This window comes from Anomaloglossus baeobatrachus, chromosome 5 (assembly GCF_048569485.1).
Source record: "Anomaloglossus baeobatrachus isolate aAnoBae1 chromosome 5, aAnoBae1.hap1, whole genome shotgun sequence".
NCBI lineage: Eukaryota > Metazoa > Chordata > Amphibia > Anura > Aromobatidae > Anomaloglossus > Anomaloglossus baeobatrachus.
This window is the reverse complement of record NC_134357.1, coordinates 33,253,393-33,273,963: the sequence shown is the minus strand read 5'-3', so window position 1 is coordinate 33,273,963 and position 20,571 is coordinate 33,253,393. Positions and strand designations below refer to the sequence as shown.

At 47.7% G+C, this 20,571-nt stretch overlaps 2 protein-coding genes across 3 annotated transcripts in view; one reads left to right on the top strand and one right to left on the bottom strand.

The window, feature by feature from the left end:
- Nucleotides 1-18,867, top strand: part of RRP12 (ribosomal RNA processing 12 homolog) — a 132,034-nt gene extending 113,167 nt beyond the window's left edge. Inside the window, exons 26-34 of the mRNA XM_075348380.1 lie at nucleotides 4,618-4,709; nucleotides 4,966-5,124; nucleotides 7,334-7,503; nucleotides 7,823-7,930; nucleotides 8,269-8,318; nucleotides 9,474-9,552; nucleotides 17,119-17,186; nucleotides 17,900-17,982; nucleotides 18,451-18,867. Of these exons, the coding sequence (XP_075204495.1) occupies nucleotides 4,618-4,709; nucleotides 4,966-5,124; nucleotides 7,334-7,503; nucleotides 7,823-7,930; nucleotides 8,269-8,318; nucleotides 9,474-9,552; nucleotides 17,119-17,186; nucleotides 17,900-17,982; nucleotides 18,451-18,550 (909 nt within the window). The 3' untranslated portion in view covers nucleotides 18,551-18,867. The remainder of the gene's footprint in view (nucleotides 1-4,617; nucleotides 4,710-4,965; nucleotides 5,125-7,333; nucleotides 7,504-7,822; nucleotides 7,931-8,268; nucleotides 8,319-9,473; nucleotides 9,553-17,118; nucleotides 17,187-17,899; nucleotides 17,983-18,450) is intronic.
- Nucleotides 1-20,571, bottom strand: part of LOC142310745 (M-phase inducer phosphatase 3-like) — a 286,384-nt gene that overhangs the window by 160,464 nt on the left and 105,349 nt on the right. The gene's annotated exons all lie outside the window — the stretch shown is intronic.

Here is a 20,571-nt window from a genome sequence, read left to right as displayed (position 1 = left end):
TGTCTCAAGGAGTTTTCCTAGCATCAATAGACATCAGGATGCTTATCTACACGTGCCGATTGCTCCGAGGCACCGGCGTTGGCTACGATTCGTTATTAAAGACGAGAATATTTCGTTTCGTAGCCATACCCTTTGGCTGGCGACAGCCCCACGGGTGTTCACCAAGTTCGTGGCAGCAGAGGGAGCAGTCCCGCGCTCTCACGGTCACTCTGTGATCCTTTACTTGGGCAATCTACTGGTCAAGGCACTCTCCTTTAGAAGCATGCCAACACAACCTGAACATGGCGCTGGACCCTTCCCAGAGTTTCGGGTGGGTCTTCAACTTTTCAAGGTTGAACCCAATCGCTGGCATCTCCTGGAGAGTTTTCACACTCTCTCAGCGATAGTGAAGCTTCCGCTGGACAAACAGCGTTCACTACAGACGAGGGGGCAGTCTCTCCTTCAAGGAGGCGCCTCATCCAGAGGCGAGCTTTTTTCACGCAGTTTCATCTGCGTCCGCCTCAATAGCACATTCTTCGCTTATGGGAGGGAAGTCGATGTCCCTACACAGGAACGTGTCACTTTTCCAGACGGTCAAAGACCGTCTTCAGAGGAGTCCACTCTTCAACTCAGTGGTCTGGAGCTCTGGGCAGTGTATCTTGCACTGCAAGCCTTCCTGCAGTGGCTGGAATGCAAATAGAGCCGAATTCAGTCGGACTATCCACAGCGGTGGCATACACCAACCACCAAGGCGGACTACGCAGTCGACAAGCCTCCCAAGTGGTCCGGCGGATTCTGCTATGGGTAGAAGACAGAGCATACACCATATCAGCTGTTCACATCCCGGGCGTACAACACTAGGAAGCAGACTTCCTCAGTCGCCAGGGCGTGGACGCAGGGGAATGGGCTCTGCACCCGTTTGTTTTCAAGAAATCTGTAGCCGCAGGATGAAGACGGACGTCGACGTCATGGCTTCTCGGCAACAACAAGGTCCCGATTTTCATGACGCGGTCTTACGATCAAAGAGCTCTGGCGACAGGCGCCTTGGCTCAGGATTGGTCACAGTTCCAGCTACCGATTGCTGCCACACCATCCTCGTCGCCCCAAACTGGCCGGGGAGGTCGTGGTACCGAGATCTGTGGCATCTCACCGTCGGTCGACCGGGAGCACGACGTCATTGCCACCATGAGACGGGCTAGCCAGCCGCGGTCTGCCAAGATCTACCACAACTCGTGGAAGATATTCTTATCTTAGTGTTCTGCTCAGGGAGTATCTCCCTGGCCATCGGCATTGCCTACTTTGCCTTCCCTCCTGCAATCTGGTTGGGAAAGAGGTTGGTCGCTCGGCTCCCTTTAAGGGCAAGTCTCGGCACTATCCGTGTTCTTTTCAGAAGCGTCTAGCACGTCTTCCTAAGGTGCGCACGTTACTACAGGGGGTTTGTCATATTGTGCCCCCGTACAAGCGGCCGTTAGATCCATGGGATCTGAACAGGGTACTAGTTGCTCTCCAGAAGCCGCCTTTCGAGCCTCTGAGGGAAGTTTCCCTTTCGCGCCTGTCACAGAAAGTGGCCTTTCTGGTTGCGATCACGTCGCTTCGGCGAGTGTCTGAGCTGGCGGCTCTGTCATTCAAGGCTCCCTTCCTAGTATTCCACCAGGACAAGGTGGTGCTGCGCCCTATTCAGGAGTTTTCTCCCTAAGGTTGTATCCGCGTTTCTTCTTAATCAGGATATATCCTTACCTTCCTTTTGTTCTCATCCGGTTCTCCGGTATGAAAAGGATTTACAGTTGTTAGTTCTGGTGAGAGCACTCAGAATCTACATTTCCCGCACGGCGCCCATGCGCCGCTCTGATGCATTTTTTTGTCCTTGTCGCTGGTACGCGCAAGGGGTTGCAGGTTTCTAAAGCCACCATGGCTCGATGGATCAAAGAACCAATTCTTGAAGACTACCGTTCTGCGGGGCTTCCGGTTCCTTCAGGGCTGAAGGCCCATTCTACCAGAGCCGTAGGTGCGTCCTGGGCATTACGACACCAGGCTACGGCTCAACAGGTGTGCCAGGCAGCTACCTGGTCGAGCCTGCACTTTTTTTCACCAAACATTATCAGGTGCATACCTATGCTTCGGCGGACGCCAGCCTAGGTAGAAGAGCCCTGCAGGCGGCAGTGGCTTCCCCATAGGGGAGGGCTGTCTTGCAGCTCTAACATGAGGTATTTCTTTACCCACCCAGGGACAGCTTTTGGACGTCCCAATCGTCTGGGTCTCCCAATAGAGCGCTGAAGAAGAAGGGAATTTTGTTACTTACCGTAAATTCCTTTTCTTCTAGCTCTTATTGGGAGACCCAGCACCCGCCCTGTTGTCCTTCGGGATTTTTTTTTTGGTTGTTTGCGGGTACACATGTTGTTCATGTTGAACGGTTTTTCAGTTCTCCGATGTTACTCGGAGTTAATTTGTTTAAACCAGTTATTGGCTTTCCCCCTTCTTGCTTTGGCACTAAAACTGGAGAACCCGTGATGTCACGGGGGGGTATAGCCAGAAGGGGAGGGGCCTTGCACTTTTTAGTGTAGTGCTTTGTGTGGCCTCCGGAGGGCAGTAGCTATACCCCAATCGTCTGGGTCTCCCAATAAGAGCTAGAAGAAAAGGAATTTACGGTAAGTAACAAAATTCCCTTCTTTAATTTATTCATAATTAACTTAATTAAAATCAGCTGAAGGGTAAAGCTGTGTACTCTTGAATTACAGCCTGTTTATTAGTATAAGGCTGCATTCATTATTATTTGGGCTTCAGAGCTGCAATCTCCAAACATTCCTTTCTGTGGATAAAATTTTCTCTGGTGACTGTCATTCTAAGGGAAAAAAAAAATCTGACCTCTTCTGATCGAATCTCCAATATTGGCAACAAGTGATATCCTCTTAGGCGACTACATCCTCTACCGTCTTATCCCAGAGCCATCTATAATGTGGAACAAGGCAGTGTAAGCACCACCTCATGTTTAAACCCCTCTTACACAAAAAAGACTTCGCAAGGAAAAAAAAAATAGGCAAACTAAGGCCCACTTATGCTTACACCCATCAGACAGAAGCTATGCATAAAGCTACCGCAACAAATACCAAGGCAAGCTAAGCCCCACCCATGCTTACAATATTGACATTAGCCACACCCATCCACGTGCAGACCTAGGCAAGCTCAGCCCCACCCATGCTTATATTCATACAGTTTAGCTACACCCATCTCCATGTAAAGCTAGTCGAGCTAAACCCCATCCATGCTTAAATTCTTCTGACAGATTAGCCACACCCATTTGCACGAGAAGACCTAGACAAGCTAAGCCCCACCTATGCTTATATTCTGACAATTAGCCACACCCATCAACTTGCAGACCTAGTCAAGCTAAGCCCCACCTATGCTTATATTCTGACAGATTAGCGACACCCATTTGCACGAGAAGACCTAGACAAGCTAAGCCCCACCTATGCTTATATTCTGACAATTAGCCACACCCATCAACGTGCAGACCTAGTCAAGCTAAGCCCCACCTATGCTTATATTCTGACAGATTAGCGACACCCATTTGCACGAGAAGACCTAGACAAGCTAAGCCCCACCTATGCTTATATTCTGACAAATTAGCCACACCCATTTGCACGAGAAGACCTAGACGAGACAAGCCCCACCCATGCTTATATTCTTTCGACAGATTAGCCACATGCATCTCTTCACGACAGCCTAGGCAAGCTAAGCCCCACCCATGCTTACAATATTGACATTAGCCACACCCATCCACGTGCAGACCTAGGCAAGCTCAGCCCCACCCATGCTTATATTCATACAGTTTAGCTACACCCATCTCCATGTAAAGCTAGTCGAGCTAAACCCCATCCATGCTTAAATTCTTCTGACAGATTAGCCACACCCATTTGCACGAGAAGACCTAGACAAGCTAAGCCCCACCTATGCTTATATTCTGACAATTAGCCACACCCATCAACTTGCAGACCTAGTCAAGCTAAGCCCCACCTATGCTTATATTCTGACAGATTAGCGACACCCATTTGCACGAGAAGACCTAGACAAGCTAAGCCCCACCTATGCTTATATTCTGACAATTAGCCACACCCATCAACGTGCAGACCTAGTCAAGCTAAGCCCCACCTATGCTTATATTCTGACAAATTAGCGACACCCATTTGCACGAGAAGACCTAGACGAGACAAGCCCCACCCATGCTTATATTCTTTCGACAGATTAGCCACATGCATCTCTTCACGACAGCCTAGGCAAGCTAAGCCCCACCCATGCTTATGATCTTCTGAAATAAGACCCCAATCTTCACCAGAAGAACGAACCAAGCAAGCCAAATCCCCCCCCCCCCCCATGCTTACACTCGTTTGCGTTGGGCCGCACCTATCTCAAATGAGTCCCAGCTGAAAATGAAAGGGGCCAGCAAGGAGGACCTGTTTTCTCGGCGAGATCTTTTGGGTGTTTGCGGGCAGTTTCACTTGGATTCCCATTCTGTTGCCATTGATCACCAGTTTGGCGCTATAGCTGTAGTAGTGGTGCTCGACCCTGGTTTACTGTCTTGTCCTCCTACAATACGTGTTTATTTCTTAGCATAATGTGTTATTTCTCCGTATAATCCTGTAGATGGAAGCCATCGGCAGTATAAACAAGGACGTGCGGCGTCATTTCCGCGTGAAGCTGAAGAACATCTTCACAAAATTCATCCGCAAATTTGGGTAAGCCAATGTCATGAAGAGCTGTGTATGGTGAGGAGTAGGCTTAAAGTGTAACTGCACTGTCACAAAACCTTCCACATGCCCTATAAACTTGTTAGAAGTTTTGATCAGCGATCCCCACCGATTGGTGGAGCTCCGCTTGTGTCCGAAAAATGGAAGACAAAGTTGATCAACCGTCTGCTTGGTTGATTTCTGGCATTTTGGGACTTCCCATGGGTATTTTTGCTGCAGTCACGATCATTTTTTGTACTTGCAGGTTTGAGTTAGTGAAGGACATGCTCCCGGAGGATTATCACAAGGTCCTGGTCAACATCCGGAAGGCTGAGGCTAAAAACAAGAAACGAAAAGCACTGAAACAGGCGGCATCGGAGGGTGATGAGGATGACGAGGAGGGTACAAAGCACAAGGGAGACGAGTGAGTAATAACAGATTGATGACTTGAGCAGAAACGCCCTGGTCCGGCGCCCTCGTTGGTTCTCCATGGCTTCCGGGCGAAGGTCCTGCAAACTTTATTTGACGACACTCAAATACCAGAATTCCCGGCACCTCTGGTATTTACAAGACTGTGACAACCTGTGAGATTTGTAAACCCTAGAAGCGCTCAGGGTGGCGGCATTTGGGGGGGTACCAGTGTCCGAGTACAGACATGGATGTTCCACCAGGGCCTCTAGTAACGATCAATAAACATGTCATCCATCAGCAGTTACCAGACGGGTTTTAGCCTGACATAAATCAGGATTTCAGACTTTTGCGTTGGGAAACAGCCTCATTGCGTCAATCTTTTTTTTTTTTTTTTTCTTTTGGGATTTTGGTGTATGCAAGCTCCACCGGTGTTATCTAGAAGGTAACGAGCAACTATCAACATTCTGCACTGGTCACCTTTTAAGGCTATGTGCCCACGGGAGCTTGTACCTGCGGATTTTGCCGTGGAAAACCTGCAGTTTTATCTGGATTTTCCAGATAAATCCGCAGGTTTTAGCTAGTACAAACACTTGTTATCCTTTGGGACATGGGGAGTGCTGTGTCCATGCTGCGGTATATGTGGATGTGGAATATGCTGCGGATGTCCCTCAGCCGCACATAACTGCATGTCAATTATTCATGCGGGACTTCTGCAGGTAAGTATGTCCGCAGGTTTTCCGCAGATATTTTGCTGGAATCCCGCAGCTATGTATAGCTGAGGATTCCGGGGAGCTGCTGCGGGAAACCTGCGGACATACCCAGCTCCCGTGGGCACATGGCCTTATTGTATTTAAAAGTTTGCAGCTCTTGTTTTTTTGTTTTTTTTCTTCTTTATGCAAAGCTGCAAATACCCCGGATAGTTTGATCTTTAAAGGGGTTGTTCACTAACATTGTTGGCGTATCATTAGGATAGGTCATCAATGTCTGATCAGCCGGGGTTCAACACTCGGCACCGCCACCGATCAACTGTTCGGTTTGCCAATGGCATAAGGGGGCCTGAAATGCTCAGTTCTGGAGCTGCCCCGTCAATTGAAAAGTGGCTGCAGTTGGGTACTTGCACATCTGCCTCCTATTGATTTGAATGGTCGGCGGATGTGCAGTACCCGGCCGCTATCAGATGGAGCAGCTGCGGAACTAAGCATTTCCAGCTGCCATCGCTGGCACAGAGGGCAGCTAATTGGCTTGGGTCAGAAACCTCTGCCAATTAGACATTGGTGACCTATCCTAGGTCATCAATGTAAAAGTAGTGGACAACCTCTTTCACTTTTGTTTGCCCAAAGCCACCACTAAAGGGCGCTACTGTACTTTAAAATGGAACCTATCACCCACCAAAACCCTATCTAAACCACCTATACATGTACGATACAGCCCATAAAAAAAATCATTCCTGTAGTGTAGGTTTTATTAACATAAGTTAAATATATATTTATACGCAAATGTAAGAGCTTTGCTGCACCTTAGTAATGTTATGCCCCGGCATTCTACATACTGAGCACGGTCATAAGTAAGTGCTCCCTGATCTCTGCACCCGCTCTTTTATTGCCTGCTTTAATCCTTTGCTCCTGTCTACAGTACAGTATGGAGAGGCAGCCGTAGATAAGAGCAGACAATGAGCGGCACACGTCTTGGCTTCTGCAGTGTCGGTGTGCGCTCTCATTGCTAGCTCCTGTCTGCAGCATGGTGACCGAGCAAAGGCCGCAGACAGGAGCCGAAAATAATACTCTGATCACGGCTGCAGAATTCAGGCAATGAGACACTGTCAATCCAGACATGATGCAAATTGACAGGGTGTAACGGTGCCATAAGCCCTTTGCTATGGTAGGGTGCACTGAAGCTGCCTCATTTGCATTTCAAATATTTAGTTTATTTTTTTTTTATGCCAATTAAACGACAAAAATGTATATTACAGATATGATTTTTATAGGGGTTAGTCTCCTACGTATAAGTGGTGCTCCCTCTAATGTAAGCTCCTCGGCTCCCTCTAGTGTTGACTGCAGACATGTCTTTATCTGCATGCATCTATATAATGCTGAGGCCATCACGGAGGGGAGATGAACAGAAGAGAGTTTTTCAAAATATTTACATTTAATAAATTACATTTTAGATTTTAAAAGCTGCATTTTAGGGGGCTGTAACTTTTCTTCTGGGATTTATATTTTCAGCATTGAAGACATCTTGGCAGATACAGATGAGGAGGAAGAGGAGGCGGATGAGAAGCCGACAAAGCAGCAGAAGAAACAGGTCCGGCAGATGAGCCAGGCCTGGCTGAAGGAAGGAGGAGACGACGAGCCGCTGAATTTCCTCGATCCAAACGCGGCTCAGCGAGTGCTAGGTCCGTCATCTTGCGGGAATAACCCGCGGGTGTTAGCGCTTCATTCAGTCTGCAAAAGGAGACAATTGTTATTTCCAGCCGACATCCAGCACATATGGGGTGGTCTTTGTTGGCAGACGTCTGGACGATGCTAATTCTTTACCAGTGGATATAATGTAGTTTAAAAAGTTGTGTAATCCTATAATTACAGTGAATTATGCATCACTCACCGATCTTGAGTCGTAGCCAGCATTATAGCCTTGAACTGCGTTAACCTTTCAGTGTACTTCAGAGCTCTATTCGCTGAATAACTTTTATATATTGTCTTTTCACATTACAGCCACCAAACCCGGTCTGAAGAGCAAAAAGAAGAGCCACGACTTCAAAGTGACAGCAGATGGCCGACTCATTATCAAGGACGATGACTCTCAAGAGGAGAAGCCGAAAGGTAAGTGCCGCACTTGTCATTTGGGTACATAGAGAAGAGGTTTCTAGACTATAGATTATAATGGGTATACACAGCTAATAAAGTAATGATTTGGAGGGGGCACTTTAACCACTAAGTGATGCACACAATTATAAATTTACTGTATGGGGTTAAATCTACTGTAGTCTATTATAGCTTGTTATATATTATATGATTATTCTTTCTCCGTTGCTGAGCTGTCATCTGATCAGATCCTCCTCCCCTCTCACAGCAGAGTATCACACTGTGGGAGAGATCCTGCAGCTCCATCTCCCTCCTCCAATGTCTCAAAGTTTTTTTTTTTTTGTCTTAATTGATAGGTGTGGATGAAGAGATGGCAGACCTCATGCAAGAAGTTGGACTTCGCACGGTAAATTTCAGGGTTTGTGTTACGGTGGCCGTACGTGGATATTTGTCTGTGGGGTGTCCTGCCTTTATATCATCCATGTAAATAATCCAGTATTGTGCAGTGGTGAACGCCAACGGACACAAAACTACAACTCCCAGCGGTGGCAAAGGGAAGGTTCTTGGGAATTTCTTTATTCCCTAACAGCATATTAATTACTTAAGGACCAAGCAATTTTTTTTTTTCTTTCTTATTTTTGAGCCATAAAATGTTTATTTAGCCTTATGAAGGCTTATGTTTGTTTTTTTTTTTGTAGTTTTTAATTTCAAAAATTCATTTTGTTATCTGTACTACAAAATTGGGAAAAAAAAACAGATGGAAGTGATAAAAAAAATTCAATTATTTTTTGGGTTTTGCTCTTATGGCATACATTTGCATGCTAAAAATAGCCAGGCGATGATATTCTTCATGTCAGAACGATTGTGGCACTATCATATATATATATATATATATATATATATATATATATATATATATATATATATATATATAATATATATAATATATATATTTTTTTTTTTCTTTTTTTTTTTTTTCCTTTTTTTGTTAAATTGTTTTTTATTTCCCTTAGGGAATCTGAACCTATATACTGTAATTTGCAGTATATAGTGTAAATTCTGCTCGGCTACAGGCTTCGGTTCATAGGGGGACGAACATAGCAGACATGGGGTCTTCTGCAGGCCTCTGGCTGTATTGTTGTCCCAGCAGTGTCTTGCAGTCGTGTCTTTTAAATGCTGCTGTCAATGATTGACAGCAGTGGTCGGAGCTAGCTTCAGTTTCTGCTACTCCCTGCACTCTTCTGAGCCTGCTCCATACTTGAAGACTCCAGCATGGATATAGTTACGTCCATATGCCCCATGGGGGTTAATGGAGCGGGATCACCCTTTAGCCACAATATAATATAGCCATTTGCAAGTAAGTTGCACAGTATACCTGACACTTAGCGTAGCCATGGAGAAACCCAGAGTGAAGGATTCTGCACCTTCAGGTCCCAGGACTGGATGTAACCAGTGAATTTATGTATAATTCTGATGTTACTGCCTGTATGGGCACAACGATAATCACAGATTCCTTCTACCCCGGGGATACTGAAATATTCACTGATCTTTCTGTTTGCAGAAAAAAGCCCAGAAGAAGAGATTCCGGCAAGATAACGATGATGACGATGAGGCTGGAGAGAAGACGTCACAGTATAAAGGTAAGGTGATAAGGGCACGGACCACACCATATCTGCAAACTCCTGGTACATGAGTGTAAATGTATCCGGATTGGAAGCAAGTGTCATTAAAGGAATAGAAAATCATGGCTGCTTTGTATCAGGAGCAGTGCCACTTCTGACCATAGGTTGCTTGTATTGCAGCTCCACGCCATTTACTACAATAAAGCTGGTTTGAAATAGCAGACACAACCCACAGGCATGCATGGGGCAGGTTCTGAAAGAAATCAGACTTGTTTTTATTTTCTTGGATAAACCCCTTTAAAGGTAACCTGTCAGGTCCAATATGCACCCAGAACCACGAGCACTTCTGGGTGCATATTGCTAATCCCTGTCGAACTGTCCCTGTATAAAAGGGATCTTTAGAGAGAGTATTTCTAAACATCCTTTATTATATGCTAATGAGGCCAGGGACTAGTTGCAAGGGCATTACTTTCCTTGGCTATTCGGCCCTCTTAGCATGTTAGCATGCCCCTGTGGGTGTACTAACATGCCAATGAATGCACAGCGTCAGAGGAAGGTCGCGCTCACCTCTTTGCTGCCATTGCATACAACTCCTGGATTTCGGGTCAGTGCGCATTATCCTGGACTTTCAGTCATGCGCACAACTAAAGTTTGAAGTCAGGACGCGTACACACGGCTACATAGTACGCACAACCAAAAGTCCTGGGTCATGCGCACTGAGCCGAAATCCAGGAGTTGGACGTGATAGCACCAGACAGGTGAGTGCGACCATCCTCTGACGCTGTGCATTCATTAGCATGTTAGCACGCCCACAGAGGCATGCTTACATGCTAAGGGGGTCAACTAGCCAAGAGAGCTAACGCCCAGGGGACTAGTCCCTATACTCATTAGCATATCATATGGGATCTTTAGAAATGCTTTTTCTAAAGATCTTTTTATCTATGCTAGTGTATACAGGGACAGTTAGGCAGGGATTAGCAATATACACCCAGAACTGCTCGTGGTCCTGGGTGCATGTTGCACCTGACAGGTTCCCTTGAAGTGTTGATCTTGGGATTTGTCAAGCATTGTTTAAAAAAAAAGCTCCAGTGAGACAGTTCTAGCTGATAAAAGAACAGAAAACTGCATTCCACTCCACTGAATGAAGAAATCAAAATTTCTCACCCGTTGCAAAATCTCTGCTTGCTGTGAGCCTGTCCCCCAAATTCTTCTCACAGCTGGGGGTTTGTACTGTCTAGACTGAATAGAAATGTAGCAATGTAAGGACATGTTCACATAGAGTTGTCGGAGCAAAAGCGGAGCAGCACTTCCACCTTTTGGATTTGAAGAGGTTTTTGCTCTGAAAACTTTGTATGCACTCACACGAAGTGCAGATTGGTTGCATCATACGGCAACCTCGTACCTGCGGCACTTTCAGCGCCTCCTCTCATTAGTAGGTGCAGTGCGCTGGGGATATCTCAAGTAAGGTGGTCCGGCGGGCTCTGGATGTGCAACCATGGACCACTGACGTGGCCACTGGATCAGGGTTCTTCTACTACTGGAGCCATGGTTTTACAATGTCTGGCCATCCACAGGTTGCAGAGTATGGGTATAGAGTCCATTGCTTCTATTTCTTTGTCGCTCCTAATTGGGAGACCCAGACAATTGGGTGTATAGCTACTGCCTCCGGAGGCCACACAAAGCATTACACTAAAAAGTGTAAGGCCCCTCCCCTTCTGGCTATACACCCCCCGTGGGATCACGGGCTGCTCAGTTTTCAAGCTTTGTGCGAAGGAGGCACACATCCATGCAATAGCTCCACTGTTTAGTCAGCAGTAGCTGCTGACTATGTCGGATGGAAGAAAAGTGGGCCCATATAGGGCCCCCAGCATGCTCCCTTCTCACCCCACTTGCGGTTTGTAAGGTTGAGGTACCTATTGCTGGTACGGAGGCTGGAGCCCACATGCTGTTTTCCTTCCCCATCCCCCCTCAGGGCTCTGGGTGAAGTGGGATCTTACCGGTCTCCAGGCACTGAGACCGGGCTCCATCCACAGACCCAGAGAACCTGCTGGATTTGGAGCTGGGTATCCTCAGGGACAGGGCCCTGCGACATTAAGGTACTCTGTGTCCCCGTACACATCGCGCACACACGCACCAGCATTGCTGGGAGTGTTAGTGCGCCGGGGACAACAGCGCGGAGCGCTTGTGCTATTATTCACTGCAGCTTTGCTGAGTGAATTTATGTATTGGGAACTGCTGCGCCGGCCGCTGCTGGGTGTTTTACACTGTGGCGCGGCTGGGACTTGTGGTGCGCCGGGGACTTCCGCGCCGGCCGTGCACATAGGACGGCCGCGCTTATTACTCGAGTCCCCGGCTTTGCGGCCTAGTTTTCCTTTCGTTCCCGCCCCCAGCCCTGCCAGTCAGGGGAGAGGCGGGACGCTGTACAGTAAGTCAGCGCAGGGAGCTGGAGTCTGCTTTGCATTCTCCAGCCCCCTTCACTAGACTCAGTGGGACGCCGGGTTCCCGCTCTTGTCTCGGGCACGCCCTCGGCCCGCCCCTCTTCTCTGGACGCCGGCAGCCATTCCGGCACGCAGAGCGGGAAAACGGAGACAAGCGCTGAGCTAGCAGTCACAGGAGGCGCCACACACCTGCTTTTGTGCGGGCGGTAAGCGGCAGCTGCAGTGCTGACCCACTAATGCCGAAGTCTCCTGCTGTACTTTTGTAAAGTCGCTATTCAGGATGCAGGCCTAGAAACAGCAGCTGAAAAGCAGCGGTGCTAAAGCACAGACTTTCTATGCTGCTTGTCTTGCATGTGCTGAAGTGTCATGTGTCCTTTGGGCTTGTATGCTATACATGGCACTGTAATGGCTATTCTTGGCTGTCTACCCGCCTAGATGGCTAGCCAGCGGCAGCAAACAGCAAGGGTGCTAAGACACAAGCTTTCAATGCTGCTTGAATTACATGTGCTGCTGTGGTTATTTTCATGCTTGTATGCTATACATTCACTGTATGTCGCTATTCTTGGCTAATGCTCCTAGATAACTTGACAACAGCAGCAGAAAAGCAAGGGTGCCTAGGCACAAGCTTTCAATGCTGCTTGGATTGCATGTGCTGCAGTGTTTATTTTCATGCGTGTATGCTATACATTCACTGTATGTAGCTATTCTTCGCTAATGCTCCTGAATAACTAGACAACAGCAGCAGAAAAGCAAAGGTGCCAAGGCACAAGCTTTCTAAGCTGCTTGTACTACATGTGCTGAAGTGTTTATTTGTACTTCATGCTTGTATGCTTTCACTGTAAGGTCGCTATTCTTAGCTAATGCTCCTAGATGGCTAGACGGCCCTCGACTTCATCACTGGTCAGGGTCACCACAGGAGTACTCTCTGTATCAGGGGACAGACGTAGCTGTTCAGGACTCTGATCTTGAGACCGCTCTCAATCCGGATGCACCGGATGGTGACGCTATAGTGAATAATCTTATAGCGTCCATCAATGGAAAGTTGGGTATTTCCCTCTCAACTCCTCCAGTGGAGGAGTCAGCTTCACAGCAGGATAAATCCCTCTTTCAGTATCTCAAGTGTATATTGAGTATTTTTCTGGTCACTCTGACTCCAGAGAAGCAGTCCAGAATCTCCACGCTTATCCCGATAACAGTTTCTCCAACTGTATTTAGGATACGCGGTGTCTCTTCCCCCCTGACGTGGTCAAGCGCTAGACCCAGTGTCCAAAGGTGGATCCCCCAATCTCCAGGCTTGCGGCTAGATCTATAGTTGCAGTGGAAGATGGGACTTCACTTAAACATGCCATTGACAGACAGATAGACCTCTCGTTGCAATCTGTCTATGAAGCTATCGGCGGATCGGTTGCTCCGGCATTCGCAGCCGTAGAGGCACTCCAAGCTATTTCAGCTAGTATTGCGCAGGGGGACGCTGTCACATGTACATCTTGGCCGCAGTAGCGTCCTTAACCTCGCAATGTCGGCATTGCGACTCAAGCTGTTAATGCTGTCCTGGACGCTACGAGCCGTACGCCAGTGGCGTCCGCCAACTCCGTGTTTTTACGCAGAGCCTAGTGGTTAAGGGATTGGAGCAGATGCTGCTTCCAAAAAAGTGCTTAACCAGGTTGCCGTTATCTGGTGACAGACTGTTTAGTGAGTGGTTGGATGTAATCATTCAACTGTACAAGGGTACGGATTCTTCCTTACCCCGGCCCACATCAAACAAAACCCAACAGGAGAATGGACAGTCGAGGTTTCGGTCCTTCCCAGGCTCGGGCAGGTCCCAGTGGTCCTCGTCCAAAAGGACGCAAAAGGCTCAGAGGGGCGCAGATTCCTGGCGGGCTCCATCACGCCCGGGGAAAGCAGCAGGAGGAACCGCTACCACGGCGTTTTCCTCATGACTTTCAGCCCTCTCACTCCGCGTCCCCGATCGGTCGCAGACTCCCCCGCTTTAGCGACACTTACCTGCCACAGGTCAAAGGCCGGTGGATGAGAGACAGTTTGTCCCAAATCTTCCTCACCGGCCGAGCCGAGGCTCTTCTGAAGGCAGAAAGAGTAGTAATCCCTGTTCCTCCTCAGGAACAAGATACGCTTTTTACTCCGATCTGGTCGTAGTGCCAACATAAAACGGCTCACCTAGCACGTGAAAACCAGGCGGTTCCGGATGGAATCCCTCCGCTCCGTCATTGCCTCAATGTCTCAAAGAGATTTCCTAGCATCAATAGACATCAGGATGCTTATCTCAACGTGCCGATTGCTCCAGGACACCGGCGTTTGCTACCATTCGTTATTGAAGACGAGCATCTTCAGTTCGTAGCCCTACCCTTCGGTCTGGCGACAGCCCCACGGGTTTTCACCGACTTCACGGCAGTAGTGTGAGCAGTCCCGCACTCTCAGGGTCACTCTGTGATCCCTTATTTAGGCGACCTACTTGTCAAGGCACTCTCTTAAGAGGCATGCCAACACAGCCTGAACATGGCGCTGGAGACTTTCCAGGGTTTCGGGTGGGTCTTCAACTTTTCAAAGTTAAACCCAATCGCTGGCATATCTTGGCAAGGAGTTTTCACACTCTCTCAGCGATAGTGAAGCGTCCGCTGGACAAACAGCGTTCACTACAGACGGGGGTGCAGTCTCTCTTTCAAGGAGACGCCTCATCCAGAGGCAGTCCCTTTCACGCAGTTTCATTTGCGTCCACTTCAATGGAACATTCTTCGCTAATGGGAGGAGTAGTCGACGTCCCTACACAGGAACGTCCCTCTTTCTCAGACGTTCAAGAACTCTTTTCAGAGGAGTCCACTCTTCAGGTCAATTGTCTGGAGCTCTGGGCAGTGTATATTGCTCTACAAGCCTTCCTGCAGTGGCTGGAAAGCAAACAGATCCGAATTCAGTCGGACAATCCACAGCGGTGGCATACATCAACCACCAAGGCGGACTACGCAGTCGGCGAGACTTCCAGGAAGTTCGCCGGATTCTGCTGTGGGTGGCAGACAGAGCATACACCATATCCGCAGTTACCAGGGCGTGGACGTAGCAGAATGGTCTCTGCACCCGGACGGGTGTCAAGAATCGGCACAATAGCAAGGTCCCGATTTTCATTGCGTTCAAAGAGCTCTGGCGACAGGCATCTCACGGTCGGTCAACCGTGGGCACTACCAGACCGGCCAGACTTACTGTCCCAAGGGCCGTTTTTTCCAGCTGAATTCTACGGCCCTGAACCTACTGTGTGGCCATTGAGTCCTGGATCCTAGTGTCCTCAGGATTATCCCAAGGGGTCGTTGCCACTATGAGTCAGGCTAGGAAGCCCACGTCTGCTAAGATCTGCCACGGACGTGGAAGATTTTCTTATACTGGTGCTCTGTACAAGGAGTGTCCCCCGGGCCATTGGCATTGCCTACTCTTCTTTCCTTCCTGCAATTTCGGTTGGAAAAGGGCTTGTCGCTCGGCTCCCTTAAAGGGCAAGGCTTGGCGCTATTGGTGTTTTTTTCAGAGGCGTCTAGCACGACTTCCTCAGGTACGCACGTTCCTGCAGGGGGTTTGTCATATCGTCCCCCCGTACAAGCGGCCGTTAGATCCATGGGATCTGAACAGGGTACTACTTGCTCTCCAGAAGCCGCCTTTCGAGCCTCTGACGAATGTTTCACCTTCTCGACTATCTCAGAAAGTGGCCTTTCTGGTAGCGATCACGTCTCTTCGGACAGTGTCTGAGCTAGCAGCACTGTCATCCAAGGCTCCCTTCCTGGTGTTCCACCAGGACAAGGTAGTGTTGCGCCTCATTCAGGAGTTTCTCCCTAAGGTAGTATCCTCGTTTCATATTAATCAGGATATCTCCTTACCTTCCTTTTGTCCTCATCCGGTTCATCGGTATGAAAAGGACTTACATTTGTTAGATCTAGTGAGACCACTCAGAATCTACATTTCCCGCACGGCGCCTTTGCGCCGCTCGGATACACTTTGTCCTTGTCGCTGGTAAGCGCAAAGGGTCGCAGGCTTCCAAATCCACCCTGGCTCGATAGATCAAAGAACCAATTCTTGAAGCCTACCATTCTGCTAGGCTTCCGGTTCCATCACGGCTGAACGCCCATTCAACCAGAGCCGTGGGTACGTCCTGGGCATTACGTCACCAGGCTACGGCTCAACAGATGTGCCAGGCAGCTACCTGGTAGAGTCTGCACACTTTCACCATACATTATCAGGTGCATGCCTACGCTTCGGCGAACGCCGGCCTAGGTAGAGGAGTCCTGCAGACGGCAGTTGCCTCCTCGTAAGGGAGAGCTGTTTTGCAGCTCTAACATGAGGTATTAAGTTACCCACCCAGGGACAGCTTTTGGACGTCCCAATTGTCTGGGTCTCCCAATTAGGAGCGACAAAGAAGAAGGGAATTTTGTTACTTACCGTAAATTCCTTTTCTTCTAGCTCCAATTGGGAGACCCAGCACCCGCCCTGTTGTCCTTCGGGATTTTTGGTTTTTTTTGCGGGTATACATGTTGTTCATGTTGAACGGTTTTCAGTTCTCCGATGTTATTCGGAGTGAATTTGTTTAAACCAGTTATTGGCTTTCCTCCTTCTTGCTTTAGCACTAAAACTGAGCAGCCCGTGATCCCACGGGGGGTGTATAGCCAGAAGGGGAGGGGCCTTACACTTTTTAGTGTAATGCTTTGTGTGGCCTCCGGAGGCAGTAGCTATACACCCAATCGTCTGGGTCTCCCAATTGGAGCTAGAAGAAAAGGAATTTACGGTAAGTAACAAAATTCCCTTCTTCTTCTCTATCCGTGGAGCAGTTTTCACATTTTCTCCTGGGAGCTTCCTGCAGACTGAAATCACCGGTCCGTTATGAGGAAGACTTGGCATTGTGGACATTACACGGATACATTTACTGCAGGAAACATTGAATTTCATGCTCTGTTGATCCCATTGATAACACAAGTCATGCTGAAGACGCGTCCTCTGGGATTTAACATGCTCGGCCCGGACCGTTATTATTTTACAGGTTTATGGTCCAGTGGGTGCAGCTAATGCAATTATAAGCCGAGGATTACGGCTCGTCACGTGTAATCATATTCCACTGCAGCCATTGTAATACATTTCTATGTTTTCTCTCTCTCGACAGCTGGAGGCAAGGGAATACACAGACCGGTCTCTAAAAGGCCGGAGTTCGGAGTGCCTTACAAGTCCAAGGTAAAGTTTTGGATCTCATGTTGAAGCTATGGTGGTTGGTTACATCGAATCAATAAAAGACATTGACACAAAGCTACTGATTGACGTAATTGCCTTTTAGGCTCAGAATATTTCTGATGGATTTGTAGGATAGACGACTGATATATGATTGCTGGGGGTTGGACTCTTTGCCCCCCCACCCTCCCCCGCCGGTCATCTGTGTGGAGGTGTCATGGAGTTCAGCGAGTGCAGGCATTTCTTCAGCTCTGTTTAGCCAGGTGCCGTCTTTATAGTAGCGGCCATGGTCTGTATGGCTGCATTTTACTATTCTTCCCCAAAAGCACGTTCCTGTGAAGGTAGCGCCGCCATACCATCCTGATGGGACCCCATTTTATGACCCACCCCCAGTACTTGACTGACACAGTTCACTGGCGGCACGGTGGCTCAGTGGTTAGCACTGCAGTCTTGCAGCGCCGGGGTCTTGGGTTCAATTCCCACCAAAAACAACATCTGCAAGGAGTTTCCTCCGGGTTCTCTGGTTTCCTCCCACACTCCAAAGACATACAGATAGGGACCTTTGATTATGAGCCCCCCATGGGGACAGTGATGCTGCTGTATGTAAAACGCTGCGGAATTAATAGCGCTATATAAGTAAATATTATCATTGCTCGCTGTGTAACTTGGGAACAGTAGTTCTCACTTGGACTGTTTTTTTTTTTTCATTCTCTTTCCAGAAAGGAAAAGGTGACATAAAAGAAAAAGGCAAACACGACCCATACGCCTACATACCCCTGAACAAGTCCAAACTCAACCGAAGGTAAGATGCATGTTCTATAAAGGCCATTGCCTTTTATAGGATAACCGCCCCCCCCCCCCCACACACACACACACACTGTGTGAGCCCACCAAGTATCGCTGAAAGCAATACATGTACCAAATATGCAAATCTTCATCTATTCCAGTCGCATATATCCTGTAGCTCTCCGTTTGTATCAGAACTACAAATGCCAGCATGCCAAAGAGGCTGTGTTATGACTCCGAGCTTGTTTGATGTCACTTTGTGTATAAAGGGGTCTAAATGTCATCTATTGGTGCAACTGAGGGCAGAGGTGGTAATAAACCATCTCTGCCTTCTCTGTGGGGAGTCTGGCTGTGTCTGACTTCTGTCTCCCTGCTGCCGAGATTGTGCAGCAGTAGCGATCTTGCAGACTAATATGTGAGTCGCCCAAACGTGTACAGTTTTATAGGGGTTGCGTTTGTATCACTGACTATTTCTCATCTGCAGGAAAAAGGCAAAGATGCAAGGCCAATTCAAAGGTCTGGTGAAAGCCGCACAGAGAGGAGCCATGAGCGGGAAGAAAAAGAAGAATGCCAGGAGAGCGTGAGACTCCACCGCACCCATCATCTTCACAGCGCTATTTGGGTTGTGCGGTCTACTGCGTGCAGTAGCAGATCCGGTGCCCTGTGGGCCCACCTTCTGCCCATGGACAGATCATTTATGTTGGAGGTTATCAGACGGAGTGGTGGTGATAATGGAGGAAAATGCAAGAAGCATCCTTATCTTTCCCATGAGGAGCAAGGAGACTGGATTAAGAACTATGAGAAGAGAAGTTCCTTCCATCTTTATTTCTAAGGGACGCTTTTTATTGTATTTAATCAGACTTTGATGTTTATTGTGTTGAATAAACCCTTGGAAAATCTACGACGTGTCCTTAAGTGTAACCATAAATGAGGCAATCTATACCGTAATGTATGTGGAACCTGAGCTATCGCCCCCTTGTACTTGTAGAATGTGTCTTCCTAAAAGTAAGGGGATTCAGGTTAGTGCTTGAAGGAATTGCCACAGATATTCATTTCTGCATAAAACTATGACAGAGGTAGCCCTACAAGCGGCATAGATCACGTATCTCCTGGATAGGTGCTAAATGTATGATCGTAGGGTCCGACCCCTGGTCCTCTGCTCAGATCAGTGAGATCTGTGATGGATTTACTAAGTACAACAGCCTCAACAGGACAAAAACCATCTGGAAAGAAAAATGAATGTTTTCACATGGGCATGTAATAGGTGTCATTTGCAGCACTGCCCACTTCAACAATCAATTGTTTGACTGGAGTTACCCAAGTCTAATGCGGCTGTGCTGAGGGGCAAATGAGCCGAACCTACTCCAAAGAAGGTGGGTGCCGGCTGTATTATACCGCAGCAATCGGAGGTAGCAGCGGGATATAAGTGGTGCAGTGTCAGTGTGATTGCTTATGGGTTAAAGGACCCAGACGCTGCCATCTTTGCATTACCATGAAGCCCAGCCTTTGCCTGGTTTTCATAGGAGATTTTTGTTATACTGTAAAGGTAGCCTGGGCTATAAATTTTGTTGAAACGTAATAAGAATACCTGTGTATGTAAATAATCAAAATATAGATGTAGTTGCATAATTATCTGTGTGTTTATATGGCAATCGCGCAGACGCCATAAAATGATTCTAAGCTGTATATTCAAGAAAGTTAGCCAAAGTACAAATGAACGAATTATGAACAAGGGAGATATTCATTAAGGTAATTGGGAGCCTTATCGGTAAAATTCACAGTAGAAAGAATGCACCATCTGGGATGATATATCTCATGCATTCTCCCAATGCTACCTATATGCACTCCCCCTAATTATTTTTTATTAGTATGTGAGCAAATGGAGAAGATTTGTAAATATGTTTCGAGGCTGAAATGTTAATGCTTGATCAATTGAATACACGAGTTCAGACGCAAGCCTGAGCTCAGAGAACATGTCCTGTGTTCGTTGATTATTGAGCCTCATAATATCTGTACAGATACCGAATTTGGCCCCATGCCTCTGGTACCCTGAATAAAGACTCCATTAGCAGTCTTACCCAAATTTCTCCCTTGACAATACTGTCTATTGCAATATTTAGGATAAAGAATCAAATGATTTCGGCTTTAAGTCTTAAAATTTTACATCTCCCTTTTTTTTTTTATCAGGTTTGAATTCGCACTCCACCCGCACCCATGTTACTCTATGGGCTCGATTTTTTTTTTTTTGTTTCTCAGCCCTAATCAGACCGAGAAAACAATCGCAGCATGCTGCGGGCAGAATCCGATTAGTTTTCACTTGCACCCATACATGTCTGTGGGTGCGAGAGAAACATCGCATTGCACTCACATTGCACTGGTGTAACGCGAGTGCAGTGTGAGAATCGCATCAGCTGATAATGGAGGAGATAAGGAGATTACTCCCTCCCTCTCCTCTGCAGCAATCACCCTGTCCTCCACGTCTGTGATCGCAGGATCGCATCACAGTGGCATGACAATCGCATGACACTCGGCTTACACTCCAGCAAAGCGGGAGCCGAGTGTCATGCGATTGACTCGTATTAATGCTCATGTGGCCACAGCCTAA